This window comes from Rousettus aegyptiacus, unplaced genomic scaffold, assembly GCF_014176215.1.
Source record: "Rousettus aegyptiacus isolate mRouAeg1 unplaced genomic scaffold, mRouAeg1.p scaffold_m13_p_8, whole genome shotgun sequence".
Lineage (NCBI taxonomy): Eukaryota > Metazoa > Chordata > Mammalia > Chiroptera > Pteropodidae > Rousettus > Rousettus aegyptiacus.
The window spans coordinates 112182466-112196398 of record NW_023416311.1 but is presented as its reverse complement, the minus strand read 5'-3'; the positions used below and the strand labels follow the sequence as shown (position 1 = coordinate 112196398).

The 13933-nt window shown below is 70.2% G+C and overlaps 1 protein-coding gene across 2 annotated transcripts; it reads left to right on the top strand.

Moving 5' to 3' along the window:
* Positions 1–564: 564 nt before the first annotated feature.
* Positions 565–13710, top strand: SLC6A18 (solute carrier family 6 member 18). Of its 2 annotated transcripts, none has more exons than XM_036226104.1 (12): positions 565–803; positions 2755–2895; positions 3410–3547; positions 4047–4228; positions 5768–5878; positions 6587–6699; positions 7334–7462; positions 8504–8660; positions 10118–10322; positions 10655–10814; positions 12287–12449; positions 13504–13710. In XM_036226104.1, exons 1-12 carry the CDS (start codon positions 644–646, stop codon positions 13708–13710), a joined length of 1866 nt encoding a protein of 621 aa, XP_036081997.1. In that variant the 5' UTR covers positions 565–643. The 2 variants fall into 2 exon arrangements, with proteins under 2 accessions (XP_036081997.1, XP_036081998.1); XM_036226105.1 differs by having other exon boundaries at positions 10705–10814; positions 13504–13631.
* The last annotated feature ends 223 nt before the right edge of the window (positions 13711–13933 follow it).

Genomic DNA, 13933 nt, shown 5'->3' with positions numbered 1-13933 from the left:
TCACCTTGCCCGAGAGCGGCCGTGGGTGCTGAGGCGGAAGGCAAAGCTGCAGGCCGAGAGGAGGAAGCCCCACCTGTGACTCCAAAGGTCACCACCGTGTGATTCCATCTGTATGACATTCTTGAAATGACAACTGGACACTGGACCTTGTCAGGAGCCGGAGGGTTGGGGGGATGGGGTGGGGGCTGGGCGGTGGGCGTGGCCATGAAAGGGGTCCGGGGGACCCTCTGGCGTCCGACGTGTCCCGAATTGACCCGTGGACGGGGACACCGCCTGTGACATTGACGAGATGTTTGCAGGCCGCTGCCGCCAGGGCCCGGGCTCATGGGCTCTGCAGCGCGTCTCAGACGGGATGGGCAGGTCAGCGACCGTCACACACACTAACGGCTAACCGCGCTCCGGTCTGGGGCCCCCGAGCGTCCCCGCGGGGGCAGAGGCCCTCGCTGGGAACGGTCCGCTGACAGTGGCGCACACAGGCCTTCACCATGCGGGCAAGCCCGGGCGGTCAGGGGGCCCGGACGAGTTACCGATTAACCGGCTCCGTGGTTTTCCTTTAAATAACAGGAGGACAGCTGGAGGGGGTACCGCTGTGGCTTCGAGCCCCAGCAGAGGTTCTGGAGGGCTCCGTGGGGCCGGCCCGGGCATGGCGAGCGCCCCGGGGCCAGCTTCGCCGGGGGGCGGCAGCGAGGATGGGCGGCCCAGGTGGGACAACAAGATGCAGTACCTGCTGAGCTGCATGGGCTTCGCCGTGGGCCTGGGCAACATCTGGAGGTTCCCGTACCTGTGCCAGAGCCACGGCGGAGGTGAGGCCGCGCGCGGGGTTCATCTGAGGCGCCGCCCGGGGCGCCTGGGGCGCCCTCCGCACACCGCCTCGCCTGGTGCCGCTGCGTGCGGGGCCTCGGCAGCATCACGCGCGGGCCCCTGGCCGTGGGGAGCCCCGGCCTGGCCCTCCAGCGCCCCTGGGATGGTGGGCACCTGCCGGGGGCCGCGGGCGGTGCGGGCTGAGCCCGGCGGGGCCCAGCGACAGTCAGACGGAGCTCAGCCTCAGCCGCGAGCCGGCCGCTCTGCCGTGGGCCCGTGACTCTGCGAAGTGTGGAGGTGCGGGGTGCCTTCCGCGCTCGGTGCCAGGGCGCAAGGTGCCAACACCAGCCCCCCGTGGGAGCTGACGTGGAATGTCACCTGATGCTGTCCCCAGACGGGACGGCAGGGGACTTCTCAGGTCAGGCTCGTCCTTTTCTGCGGTGCCCCCCTCTAGGGGCCGTCCTGGGCTCAGTGCCGGGTCAACTCACCTTGAAGGCTCCCTCGTGAGACCGGGAGGGTCCCCGAGTCCTCACGGGGACACCTGGCTCCACGGGCGTCTGGTTGGGAGCGGGACTGTCTCCCCCGGGAAGCGGCCAGCGAGCGCGTGTGCTGTGGCCCTGGCGGTGGCCTCAGCCTTCCCCTCTCCAGGGGCACACAGACGGCCCTCCTGGTCACAGCAGGGGGACGGAGGACAGGCCACGCCGGGGAAACCGGCGGAGGACAGAGCAGGGCCTGACCGGCTGAGAGAATCCGTCGCCGCTGCCCGAGAGGTGTCGGGGTCCCCGGGTGCAGGGCAGGGCACACGGCCTTGGGCCTCCTGGTGGCGAGGCACCTGAGGGCCCCTGGAGCCGCTCATACCGCCGTAGCTGCCCCGAGCATGGCGGTGAGGATGGTGGGGAGCAGGCCCAGGGCCAGGCTGGACGTGCGTGGTCGCCGGCCTCTGTACAGGTCCCACTCGGCAGGGCGGGAACTGACCCGAACCCTCGTCGCCGCCGTGGGCCGAGGCTGCCTCACGCGGGGCCCGGGGGCCGGGCTCTGTCACCACGAGGGCCAAGGGCAGCCCCTGCGCCCCCTGCGCCGTGGGCCTCAGCAGGGTCCGCGGTGTGAATCGCTTCCGTAGGCCCGACTTGCAGACGTGAGACACTCGGGCAAGCGTCAGGAGGCGTCCGGTGAACGCGCCCCCGCACGCGCAGGCCCTTGGGCCCCCGGCCGCCCCGGCTTGCTTGGGCTCGAGACATGTTGGTGAGCAGGCCATGCACCCCGTTTTTAATTCGCACAAGCTCATCACACGGAGGGCGACTAGGATTTTCTCTCCTATTGGGGATTATTCAGTTCTAAGCCTTTGGGAACGTAGGCCTCAGGGGACATGTGCTCCCTGGGGATGGCCACCCGCAGCGCTGGGGCCTCCGCCCTCCAGCAGCACGGGCGCGCCCGCGGGCCCGGAGGCGTGGACGCCCAGCCTTGTCGTGCGGGCCTTGCAGGCGGAGGCTTCGGGTCCCCCTCGTGCTGGGTGCTGGGTGTGTGGGCTCCGGGGGGGCCAGGCCCCGGCTCACACCCTCCGGTAGCCGCGCAGCGCATGGCTCCCCCTTCCTCCGCCAGCCGCAGGGAAGATGGGCAGGGCCGCCGAGCTCGGCCCGCGCCTCGCGGGGCCCTCCGCCTGCTGCGCAGTGGGGCCAGCGCCTGCGCCCACCGCGGGGCGTGGCGGGGAGCTCGTGAGCCAGGGACCGAGAGAGGGTCCCGGCCCAGCTCAGGGAGGCGCTGGGGAGACCGTGTGAGCGGCCTTCTCCAGCATCCCGGCCCTCAGGACCAGCTCCCCGGCACTGGGCAGGGGTCTCAGTGGGAAGAGAGTGGCCGTCTGTTGAGGAGGCTGCCCCTGAAGCGCCAGGCGGCTTAGAACAGCAGCCGCAGGGCCCACGGGTCCCGCCCCGCCCGCCGACCGCCGCCTGCTTGCAGGGGCCTTCCTCATCCCCTACCTCATCGCCCTGGCCTTCGAGGGGATCCCGCTCTTCCACGTCGAGCTCGCCATCGGCCAGCGGCTGCGCAGAGGCAGCATCGGGGTGTGGACGACCATCTCGCCCTACCTGGGCGGCATGGGTAGGTGCCAGCTGGGGCCCCCGCCGGCAGCCGCTCCAGGAGGCTGGGCTGGGGGCTGCAGACGCAGGAGGCGCCCCGACGCAGGTGCGCAAGGAGCCCCGGCCACAGCGTCCCGGTCACACACTGAGAACTCGCTCGGTTCCCTGAGGAAGGGCTGGGGTGTGGGGTGCTGTGTGGGGTAAGCCCCGGGTGCAGGAGGCAGAGGCAGCCCTGTCCAGTGTCTGGGGAGCTCGCTGGCCGGGGGTGGGGGCGGGCGGCAGGGACAGTGGCCAATAAGGTGAGGAGGCGCCCGCCAGGAGGTGTGGCTGAGCCGTGGTGGCCAGTGGGGGGCGAGGGGGGGGGCAGGGGGCAGCAGTGGGGGGGGCAGCAGTGGGGTGGTGGGGGGCGGTGGGTGGGGGCGGTGGGGGGCGGTGGGTGGGGGGCCAGGGCGGCGGTGGGGGGCCAGGGCGGCGGGCGACACCCATGGCACAGGCCGCGTCAGCCGGCAGTGACCGTGGGCCTGCCGCGTGCGCAGGGCTGGGCAGCCTGGCCGTGTCCTTCCTGGTCAGCCTCTACTACAACACCGTCCTGGCCTGGGTGCTCTGGTACCTGCTCAACTCCTTCCAGCACCCGCTGCCCTGGAGCGCCTGCCCCCCCAACGGCAACCACACAGGTGACGCCCCGGCCGGCACTCTGCCCCGCTCGAGCCCGCGCTTGCGCCCTGAGCTGCGTGTTCGAAGTGCGGCCCTTCGCTGTGTCTGTTCACAGTGTGGCTGGGGCCCAGGGACAGCCCGCTGGGTGCTCTGTGTGGGGGTGGGGCGGGCGGCGGGGGGGGAGGGAGGGGGTGGGATGCGTGGGGGACGGGGTGCGTGGGGGACGGGCCGTGTGGGGTGTGGGGCGTGTGGGGTGTGGGGCGCGTGGGGGACGGGGTGCGTGGGGGGCGGGGTGCGTGGGGGACGGGGTGCGTGGGGGGCGGGGCGTGCGGGGGGCGGGGCGTGCGGGAGACAGGGAGTGTGGGGGTGACGGGGCGGCGTGTGGGGGCCGCCGCTCCCCTGGGTTAGGACTCCGCGGGGACTGCAGCCAGGCCTGCGGTCGCCCAGTGCTCAGGCCGACTCCTGGCTGTGGGGCGAGACCGCGGCCCGTGCCCGGCGGTGAGCAGCCTCCTGCTGCAGGGCCGGAGCGGGAGTGCCAGGGCGGCGGCTCCGTGAGCTACTTCTGGTACCGGCAGACGCTGAACATCTCGGCGGACATCGGCCACGGCGGCCCTGTCCAGTGGCAGCTGCTGCTCTGTTTGGCAGCGTGCTGGGCGGTGCTGTACCTGTGCATCAACAGAGGCATCGAGTCCACGGGGAAGGTGAGAGCCCCAGGCCGACGCCGCTCCCCAGCCCGCGGCAGCAGAGCGAGCGTCATGGCTTAGGCAGGGGTCCCCAGGCTTTGCAGCCCCAGGGGCCGGTGCTCCTGTGAGCATCTGACACCGGATGACCCGAGGCGGAGCCGAGGCGGCGATGCCGATGCCGGCGCTGGCGAGCGGCCACAGACAGCCACGAGGCTCTGCGCCCTCGCCCGCCTGGTCCCTGCAGGCTGGGCAGCGGGGCCCCTGGCTTAGAGGCCCTGCTGGGGGACAGGAACATCAGGACAGTCACCCGTCCTTGGTGGGTGGGCACCGTCGCCGGGGGAAGCGACCGTCCTCCTGGTCACCGTCCTTGCTCTGGAGCTGGCCGAGAGGGTAAAGCAGCCGACCGCGCGGCCGGGGTTCCCCACTCGGCCTTCGCCCTGCGGGGCCTCTGCCCGGGCGGCGCGCATCCTGCTCGGGCCGGGCCGGGCCGCGTCTGTCCTCTCGTCTCGGGCTTGTTTCCCGCCTGCCCCACCTGCTCGCGATCCTGTCTCTTTTCTGAGCACTTTCGATGGCCTCGCTCTGCGTCCTTGGCAGGCTTTGCGGCCACACGGCTTTGTTTCATCCCAGAGGCTGGTGGCAGCGCACGCTTGCCGCGAGTCATGACCCGCCCCCGGGCGGCGTGCCCGGGGCGGGGACCCTCCCGGCATCCGGCCCGCGCCCCCTGCGCGCACGCTCCCAACACACGCTTTACCTACAGCACGTCGCGAACGGCGAGCACGCTGTTAGCCTTAGGCGGTGACAAGCCCGGCCCGAGGGTTACGCGGTGCCCACACGGCAACGCCAGGGGCCCTCGGAAGGGCGCCGGCTCCCCACGCTGCCCCCGCGGGCTCGGCTGCGTCGGGCAGGCACGGCCTGAGCCTTCTGGGCGGGCGCGTGCGGCTCTGCGTGTCTCTGGGCCCCAGGTGCGGCCGCGGCTGTGCGGGGCTCGCGCAGACCCCCGCGTGCACCTGTGCCCTCCCCCCGCTGGCGCGCGTGGAAGTCACACTGCTGCCACCTGAGGGTCTTCACGCTTGGGAGGACCAGAGCCACCGAGGGCCCCGCCAGCCAGCAACTCCAGATAACCCCGTTTAGAAAGGCAGTCTGCGCCTGGGGCTCGGGAGGGCAGCGAGGGACGGGTGTCCATTTGTAGATTTATTCTGCACAGTCACCCTGTGTGCAGACCCCTGCCCAAGCCGGACTGGGAACTGGGGACGCGTGCCTCTCTGGGGCACGTGCGGGAGGCAGAGGGAGCCGGGGGCCTGCGGAGTGGCTGAGGTGGAGGCCAGCGCCCGGGGGTCAGCACCCACCGCAGCTGGCCCTGGGCGCCAACGCAGGTGCAAGTCCATGCGTGGCCATCACAGCGAGCCCCACACCCTCGAGCGTGACCGGTGCCACCCCAGGACGCCCGCAGTGCCCTCCGCCCCGAGAGACGGCCCCGAGGCAGTTCTGGTCGCCGGCTTCTCCTAAGTTCCTTGGGCGGCCGGCGGTCCTGAAGTCACCCCACCTGGCCTTCCTCAGGCCATTTACTTCACAGCCTTGTTCCCCTACCTGGTCCTGACGGTGTTCCTGGTTAGAGGACTCACGCTGCCTGGGGCGACCGAAGGGCTGGCCTACCTGTTCACCCCCCGCGTAAGTGGTCCCCTGGTCCCGGAACCACTTACATCAGGGCGTCCGCCCAGGCCCTGCGGGGAGGACGAGGAGGGAGGTGGCCTGGGTCTAGGGAGGACGTCAGGGTCAGAGTGCAGGGAGTGGGGACATGCGGACTGGTGCCTGTGGGACATGGGGGGCCGGGGTTCAGAAGGGAGGCCAGCCCTGGACCACACACGGCTGAGAGCTTTGTCCAGCTGCATGGCCACACCAGGCGAGGAGCCACAGGGCCGGGGGCCCGTCCCCAGGCCCAGCCCTTCTAGACCACCTCACTTTCCGGACCCGGGGTGGGGGCGGGGGGTGGGCAGCCGCACTTGGAGGCGGGTCGCCCGGGCCCTGGCGGCACAAGCGCCGCCCGTGGGCGACGCTGCCCTGGAGCCTTCCGGTCACGTGACTCCACCAGGCCGCAGGACAGATGCAGCACGGCCAGACTGCCAGGACTGTGGCCCGGCCTGGACACGTCTGTCCCCAGGCTCGCAGCCCCCTGCGTCCCAGGCGGGCGCTGTGGGTTAGCTGACAGGTCACCGGACAGGAGGCTCGCGCCACGCTGCCTGCCCACGCCTCCCGGGGTGCTCCCTCGTGCGGGGCGGCTGAGCGGGGACCGCCGCTCGCGACAGCTGCCCCGGGAAGCCCAGGGACCCTGGGCCGCTGCGGCTCGTCCCAGCACTGAAGGCTCTCCATGCCCCGCAGATACAGACTCTCCAGAGCCCCCGCGTGTGGCTGGACGCGGCCACCCAGATATTCTTCTCCCTGTCCCTGGCCTTCGGAGGACACATCGCCTTTGCCAGCTACAACTCACCCAGGTGGGGCTGGACGGGGGCGGCCCCCTTCCGGCGGGGGCGCCGGCCGCGTCCCCATGCTCAGCTGGGATGGAGGCGACCTAGTGAGAACTTGAGATGAAACCAGACTCTTGAGTATTCTAGCACTAACTGAGTCACCCCTGAGGGCTATGGGTCAGCTTCCAGCACGTTCCACCGCCCGGAAGCCAAACCCAGGAACAAGGCCCTGCTGGGGGCCGACACCAGCCAGCATGAACCATGCGTGAGCTCGTAGAGCAGAGATGCGCAGCCGCCCAAGCCGGCGGAGGCCTCCCCCCGCAGGGAGCCCCGCCTGCCCTTTATGAGACCCGATGCCCCCGGGGGGCGCGAGGCGGAGCGCGAGGGGCCAGCGGGGCCCCACGGGCTTCACGCGCTGTGTTGACACGTTTCGCCTCGCCGGCGACGCACCCACCCACCGCCCGCCCCTAAATGCCAGCACCGTCCTCCGCCTCCTGCGGCTGAGGCCTTGGGGTGGGTGGAGGCTGAGGGGCCGGGCCAGTCCGTCCTGAGACCACCGGCAGCAGCACACACGCAGGGCCAGGTGCAGAGCGGGGGCGTCCTGGGCGGGGCGAGGCGTGCCACTCACCACAGAGCCCGCCCCGCGCCTGCGTCTGCCCAGGAACAACTGCAGGAAGGACGCGGTGACCATCGCCCTGGTCAACAGCACGACCTCCCTCTACGCCGCCATCGCAGTCTTCTCCATGCTGGGCTTCAAGGCGGCCCAGGACCACGGGCGCTGCCTGGACGGGTGAGCACAGCGCCCGCAGGCCGCCGATGGGAGTCCCACGCCACGGCCTTGTTTTTTAGGGGAGGGGCGGGGACCGTGCCCCAAACGGCACAGGTGGGTTCAGATGCGGCTGCACCTGACAGGGTGCCCGACCCGTGAGCGTGTCCCGCAGAGACAGGAAGGGACGCAGACGCAGGAGAGCCAGGGATTGGAGTGGCAAGGCCACGAGGGGCCTCGGACACCAGGAGCTGGAGGAGGGGGGAAGGAGCCCCCCCCAGAGCCCCTGAGGGGCTCCGGCCGCTTCGGGAGCCCCGCGCTGGCCGCCGGGCGCAGCTGCAGAGGGCGGAAGTGGCAGAAGCGGCTGCCGGGGTGCGCGCTGGCCGGGTGCGCGCTGGCCGGGTGCGCGCTGGCCGACCGCGCAAGGCCCGACTGGGCCAGGCGCCCGGTGAACACGGGCGTAGACCGTTAGGGGCTCCCCTGCCTCGCGCCCTGGGGCGTGTGCTGATCCTCCTTCTGCACTGGGACAGCCGCCGTGCTGCCCGCGGGGAACGCTTCAAACAGCAAGGTCACCGCCAAAGGGCGCAAAATGTGAGAGCTGCGGCCCTACTGGCTGCGAGGAGGACACTGTCCACTGTGGGAATGACGCGAGAGGGCGTCACGCGGCCTGGCCAACCTCGGCGGGGACAGGCCATTCTGGACTTGTCCTCAGTGTCCCTGGGAGAGCCATGGGGGTTGTCACTCACCCACCAGGGAGTAGGCAAACCTGCGAATACGGGAACGCTTTCTGGGGCGCAGCGTTGGGGAGCTCTGCGCCCAGTGCCTACTGGGGACCCACAGGTCCAGGGAGCGAGGGAGCTGCTGTGTCCCCTCTGGGCGGGGACCGAGGACAGCCTCCCTCCTCCAGCGCACCCGCCGGCTGCCCCGTGTCCTCCAGACGTAGCCTGGCCAGGAGAGCCCGAGGCTCTGACCCTCCCCGGGGGACTCTGTGACCTTCCCTGCGTCTGGGCGCTGGTGTCCCCAAGCGCTCGCGCAGCCGCCCCTCTCCCCCGGCCCCGCCCTCAGAAACATCGTTCTCCTCATCAACGAGTTCGAGCTCCCCGACAAGAGCGTCTCCAGGGACGACTACACCGCCTTGCTCACACGCCTGAACGCCACGCACCCTGCGAGGGTAGCCGGCCTGCCCCTGGAGGTCTGCCGCCTGCAGGACTTTCTGGACAAGGTGCTCGGGCGACTGGCCTCGCAGCGGGGGAATGGGCCAGGTCGCGGCCGGAGGTGGGCAGCTGCCCACGGCCTACTGAGCCCCGTACACCAAGGCAGCAGGCCGGGGCGGGCAGGTCCTCGGGGCAGCGGTCTGATGGGCGCTTGGGTTCCATGTCACCTCTTAGCTGCAGGCCGTTAAAAGGGAGGAGGTTCCTTCCTATGCATGCGGACCTGTATTTTGTCCCATCAGAGTCGGAAAGCAGGGCCACGGCGTCAGCCCTGGTGCCAGAGAGGGTGTGGGAACGCGAGGTCCCAGCCACGCATGTGGGCGCGGGCGGGGGAGGTCCCAGGCGGGCGTGTGGGCGGGTCCCAGCCGGGTGTGTGTGGGCGGGTCCCAGCCGGACGTGTGGGCGGGTCCCAGCCGGACGTGTGGGCGGGTCCCGGCTGGACGTGTGGGCGGGTCCCAGCCGGGTGTGTGTGGGCGGGTCCCAGCCGGACGTGTGGGCGGGTCCCGGCCGGACGTGTGGGCGGGTCCCAGGCGGGTGTGTGTGGGGGCGTGTCCCAGCCAAGTGTATGTGTGGGCGGGTCCCGGCCGGACGTGTGGGCGGGTCACACCCGGGAGTGTGGGCGGGTCCCAGCCGGACGTGTGGGCGGGTCCCAGGCGGGTGTATGTGTGGGCAGGTCCCAGCCGGGTGTATGTGTGGGGGTGTCCCAGCCGGGCGTGTGGGCGGGTCCCGGCCGGGTGTGTGTGTGGGGGTGTCCCAGCCGGGTGTGTGTGTGTGGGCGGGTCCCAGCCAAGTGTATGTGTGGAGTTGTCCCAGCCCGGTGTATGTGTAGGGGGGGTCCCACCCGGGTGTATGTGGGGGGGGGTCCCAGCCGGGCGTGTGGGCGGGTCCCAGCAGGGTGTGTGTGTGTGGGGGGGGATCCCAGCCGGGTGTGTGTGGGTGGATGTGTGTGGACGGGTGTGTGTGGGCGGGTCCCGGCCGGGTGTGTCTGTGGGCGGGTCCCAGCAGGTTGTATGTGTGTGTGGGAGTCTGAGCCGGGAGTGTGGGGGTGTCTTAGCGGGGTGTATGTGTGTGTGGGGGTCCGAGACGGGAGTGTGGGCGGGTCCCAGCGGGGTGTATTTGGCGCGGGTCCCGGCCGGGTGTGTGTGTGTGGGGGGGGTCCCAGCGGGGAGAGTGGGCGGGTCCCAGCAGGGTGTGTGTGTGGGGGGGGTCCCAGCCGGGTGTGTGTGGGTGGGGGGGGTCCCAGCCGGGAGTGTGGGCGGGTCCCGGCCGGGTGTGTGTGTGGGCGGGTCCCAGCCAGGTGTGTGTGTGGGGGGGGTCCCAGCCGGGAGAGTGGGCGGGTCCCAGCCGGACGTGTGGGCGGGTCACACCCGGGAGTGTGGGCGGGTCCCAGGCGGGTGTGTGTAGGGGCGGGTCCCAGCCGGGTGTGTGCGTGTGTGGGCGGGTCCCAGCCATCATGCGTGTGTCGCAGAGCGTATCGGGCCCCGGCCTGGCCTTCGTCATCTTCGCGGAGGCTGTCCTGCACATGCCGGGGGCGCCCGTGTGGGCCGTGCTCTTTTTCGCGATGCTGTTCACCCTGGGGCTGTCGACCATGTTCGGGAACATGGAGAGCATCATCACGCCACTTTTGGATCTGGGGTTCCTGCCCACGTGGGTCCCCAAGGAGGCCCTGACTGGTGAGTGTCTTCGCTGGCCACTCCCGCCCGCCGTCTGGACGCGCCACTCCGTGGGGAATCGTGGGCCATGCCACAGTCCCAGGGCAGGGCTGGGCCAGCCTTGTCCCCTCTCAGGACTGGTCCTGGTGCCCTGCACTGACTCGATGCCCCCAAGGGCCATTGCAGGAGACTGGAGGGTCAGCAGGGGAGGTAGCGGGGACCCCTCGCTCGCTGTCCACTGACGGCAACCCCGGGCACCGGGCAGGAGATGGTGGGGACAGCGGACAGGAGCGGACGCCTGGGGGCTGAGAGGGCCCCAGGGCCGGCTGCCCAGACGCGGGGTTTGCCCGCAGGGGCGGTCTGTCTGGTCTGCTTTCTGTCGACCACGTGCTTCGCGCTGCAGTCTGGGAGCTACTGGCTCGAGATTTTCGACAACCACCTGGCTTCTGTGAACCTCATCCTCTTGGCCTTCTTCGAGGTGGTCAGCGTCGCCTATGTGTATGGGCTGGAACGGTGAGTTCTGCCCCGCTGCATCCTGCCGCTCGGCCCCCGGCGTCCTGCACAGTGTCTGGCAGCTGCAGAACCAGACGGAGCCATCAGAGGCCTGTTCCCCAGCAACCTCAAGGGCGGCTCCAGGGCTCTGCAGGGCTCCCAGCCTGTGGGGACGCGGGGGACAAATGGCTAGGCTCCAGCCACATGGGGTGGACTGCCCAAGTCCAAGGACCGGCGGACGCTGAAGCACCCGGAAGGAGCCCTGGAGGCCTCGGAGAAGGCCTGGCACGGATCCTGCCCACCCCCGACCGGTGCAAGCCCGCTGCACACCTGTCACACCGTCTCACACCTGCATCCACACCCGTCATTTGCACCTACTCACACTTGTCCTCGCCTGTCACACCATGCTCACACCCATACTCACATTTGTCATATACACGCACACCTGCAAACACACCCATCACACCCTCATTCACACTCACACCCCACACTTACATCCATAGCGACATCTATCACATCTGCACTCACACCTGTCACACCCACGCTCACCTGTCACACGCTCACGCCTGCAGCCACACTCACCTAACACCCACACGCGTCACACCCACACTCACACGCACCTGCCACCTCTGCCCGCAGCCTTGCCCGAGCGACCCTGGAGGTGGTGCCCTCTGCCCTTGCTCCACGGGACCTTGGGAGTCCCCGAACGCCAGGGCCTTCACCCCTGCTCTGTGGGCAGGGGCCACAGGGCTTGTTCTAAGGCGGGACAGTGCTCACACGGAGTGGCAGAAGGAAGAGGCCGCTGTCTGGCAGGGCCCGACCCGGGAATGTGGACAGACAGTGAGCCCCGGACTCCAGCCGGCTTTGGGGTCTCGGGAGGCACTTGGGGACCCTCTAGTGATCGGTTGGGGAGAAGGCAGGCGGGGGCTCGTGAGGAGAGTCCTGCTTTCCCATGGGCTTCTGGGTGTAGCTGCTGCACATCCCGGGTCACCTCTGCCCCGTCCCTTGGGCGGGGTGGCTGAAAGGTGGCGTCTCCGGGGCGTGGCCCAGGGCACCGGCACCGGCACAGGCTCCGCTTCGCTCCTCAGCTGGGCTGGGGCCTTCACCCCTCTGGCCAGGCTGCCCAGCCTCCTGCTGCTGAGCCCGCACGTTACCCAGGGGCGGGGCTGGGGGCGGGGCTTGGGCGGGGCAAGGGGCGGGCTGGCCACCTCCCTGCTGTCCAGTGGCCCCTGGCCAGCCCTCCCCGTGACCGCATCAACCTGCTGGTTGGGTTTCTCCATGTATCGAATAGGGGAGGGCGGCGTGTGTGTCTCAGGGGTTGAGGGGCCTGCCCGTCTGGTGGCTGCTTGGGGAGGCATGGGGACACGGGATGGAGTGGAGGGGGACAGCCCCACCGCCATGTCTCGGGGGCACTGGACGAAGCTGCTGGCCGAGCAGGCAGGCGGGCAGGCACCGAGCCCGGTGGGGGAGCCTCCACCCAGTATCTCTGGCAGGTTCTGCGAGGACATAGAGTGGATGACAGGGAGGCGGCCTGGCCTCTACTGGCGGGTGACCTGGAAGGTCATCAGCCCCCTGCTGCTGCTGACCATCTTGGTGGCATACATTGCTTTCCTGGCCGGCTCGCCACCCAGCTATAAGGCTTGGGACCCCGGATACGTAAGTCCCTTGATGGGGCCCCAGGGGCCCTGGACCCACTGCAGGCCCACCCTGGCCTTGGCGCTGTCCAGGACCCAGATGGCCCTCATGGGGGACATCTGTACCTTAAGTGACTGTGTGGGAAGCCTTTGCTATGTGACATAGGCCTCAGAACCGCCAGGGTCCTCTGGATATCGGGCCGCGGTGGCAGTCCGCGAGCCTGGGGCAAGGGCCTCGGCCAGTGGCGGGAGGGCTGGAGCGGCTTCGCAGTGACATCGCGGGTCTCCGTAGCCTGCACATAGGGAAGTGGCCTCTGGCTGCACGTCCCACAGGCCCTGCACACTGCGAGCTGGGACGAGAGACAATGCATGGGGCGGGTGCCACTGGGCTGACCCCAGGCCCTGTCAGCAGGGCATGCGGGCTGCACCCGGGCCCAGCGCTGGCCCACGGGCCGCGTGTCTGGGCTGACCCGCCACCCTGTCTGGGTGCTCTGGGACCCCATGCCCTTGTCAGGAGTGTGAGAGTAATTGTTCCCCTTAGAAAGGGACACGGCTCCAGGCCAAGGGCAGGAGAAGCAGGGACGACACCATGCTTCTCGAAGCATCTCCGTGACTGTTACCTGTTAGGGGCACACGAGGGCCTCGTGAACCTCACGAGGGCCTGGGGTCGGTGGACGGTATCGCCCACTCACAGGAGGGAGAGAAGGGGACATGCAGTCCGGTGATGTCCAGTGGGTTAGGTCGAGGCAGCCCGGAACTGTGGGGCCCCTCAGGCTGGTCAGGAGGCTCTTTCCAGAGCATGCCCCCCCCCCCCGGGGTTCAGGCCCCTCGGAGCCCGGCCCCCGCGAGCGGCTCAGCCCACGGAGCGAAGCTCTGGCTCCCGGGTCTTCACTGTCCATCCACCTGCCCGGAATGAGCCGCTCGCTGCTTCACCTGATGGGTGAAGCTGCCCACGCGACCCGCCTCCACGTGGCTGAGGGTCAGCCTCGCTCCGTCTGGGGAGGCGGAGCGGGCGGGGGCTGCTGGCTGTCCCCTTCCCCGGATGCTCACTGTGGCCTCGTGTCACCTCTCCGCAGGAGCACTTCCCCGTGCAGCAGGAGAAGCTGTACCCGGGCTGGGTGCAGGCCGTCAGCGCGCTGCTGATCGTCCTGCCCGCGCTCTGTGTCCCCGGGGCCGCGCTGGTCCAGCTGCTAGTCACTCGGCGTGGACGGAGGCAGGACGGGCGGCGGGGCGCACGCCCGAAGCTGCAGGACGGCGGGCCTGCTGAGGGCGGGGCCTGCTGAGGGCGGGGCCTGCTGAGGGGCGGGGCCTGTATGCCCCTCCGGTGCGGCACGGCTGACCCCATTACACTCCCCTGACCGACCCTCACCTGTGTGCTGCCATCAGCCCCTCAGGGCCCAGCCCGGCCCTGGCGTCAGGGCCCCTGCTGTTCTCCAGGTGGGAGGCGCTCCGGCAGGGGTCCCACTGCCAAGGCCAGTGACCGGGGGGCCCCTTTCTCCGTGAGGC

Coding starts and splice junctions, on each gene's coding strand:
- SLC6A18 (XM_036226104.1), top strand. CDS start 644: ATGGCGAGCGCCCCGGGGCCAGCTTCGCCGGGGGGCGGCAGCGAGGAT. Junction 3,548..4,046: donor CCCCAACGGCAACCACACAG/GTGACGCCCCGG, acceptor CTCCTGCTGCAG/GGCCGGAGCGGGAGTGCCAG. Junction 10,815..12,286: donor TATGTGTATGGGCTGGAACG/GTGAGTTCTGCC, acceptor TATCTCTGGCAG/GTTCTGCGAGGACATAGAGT.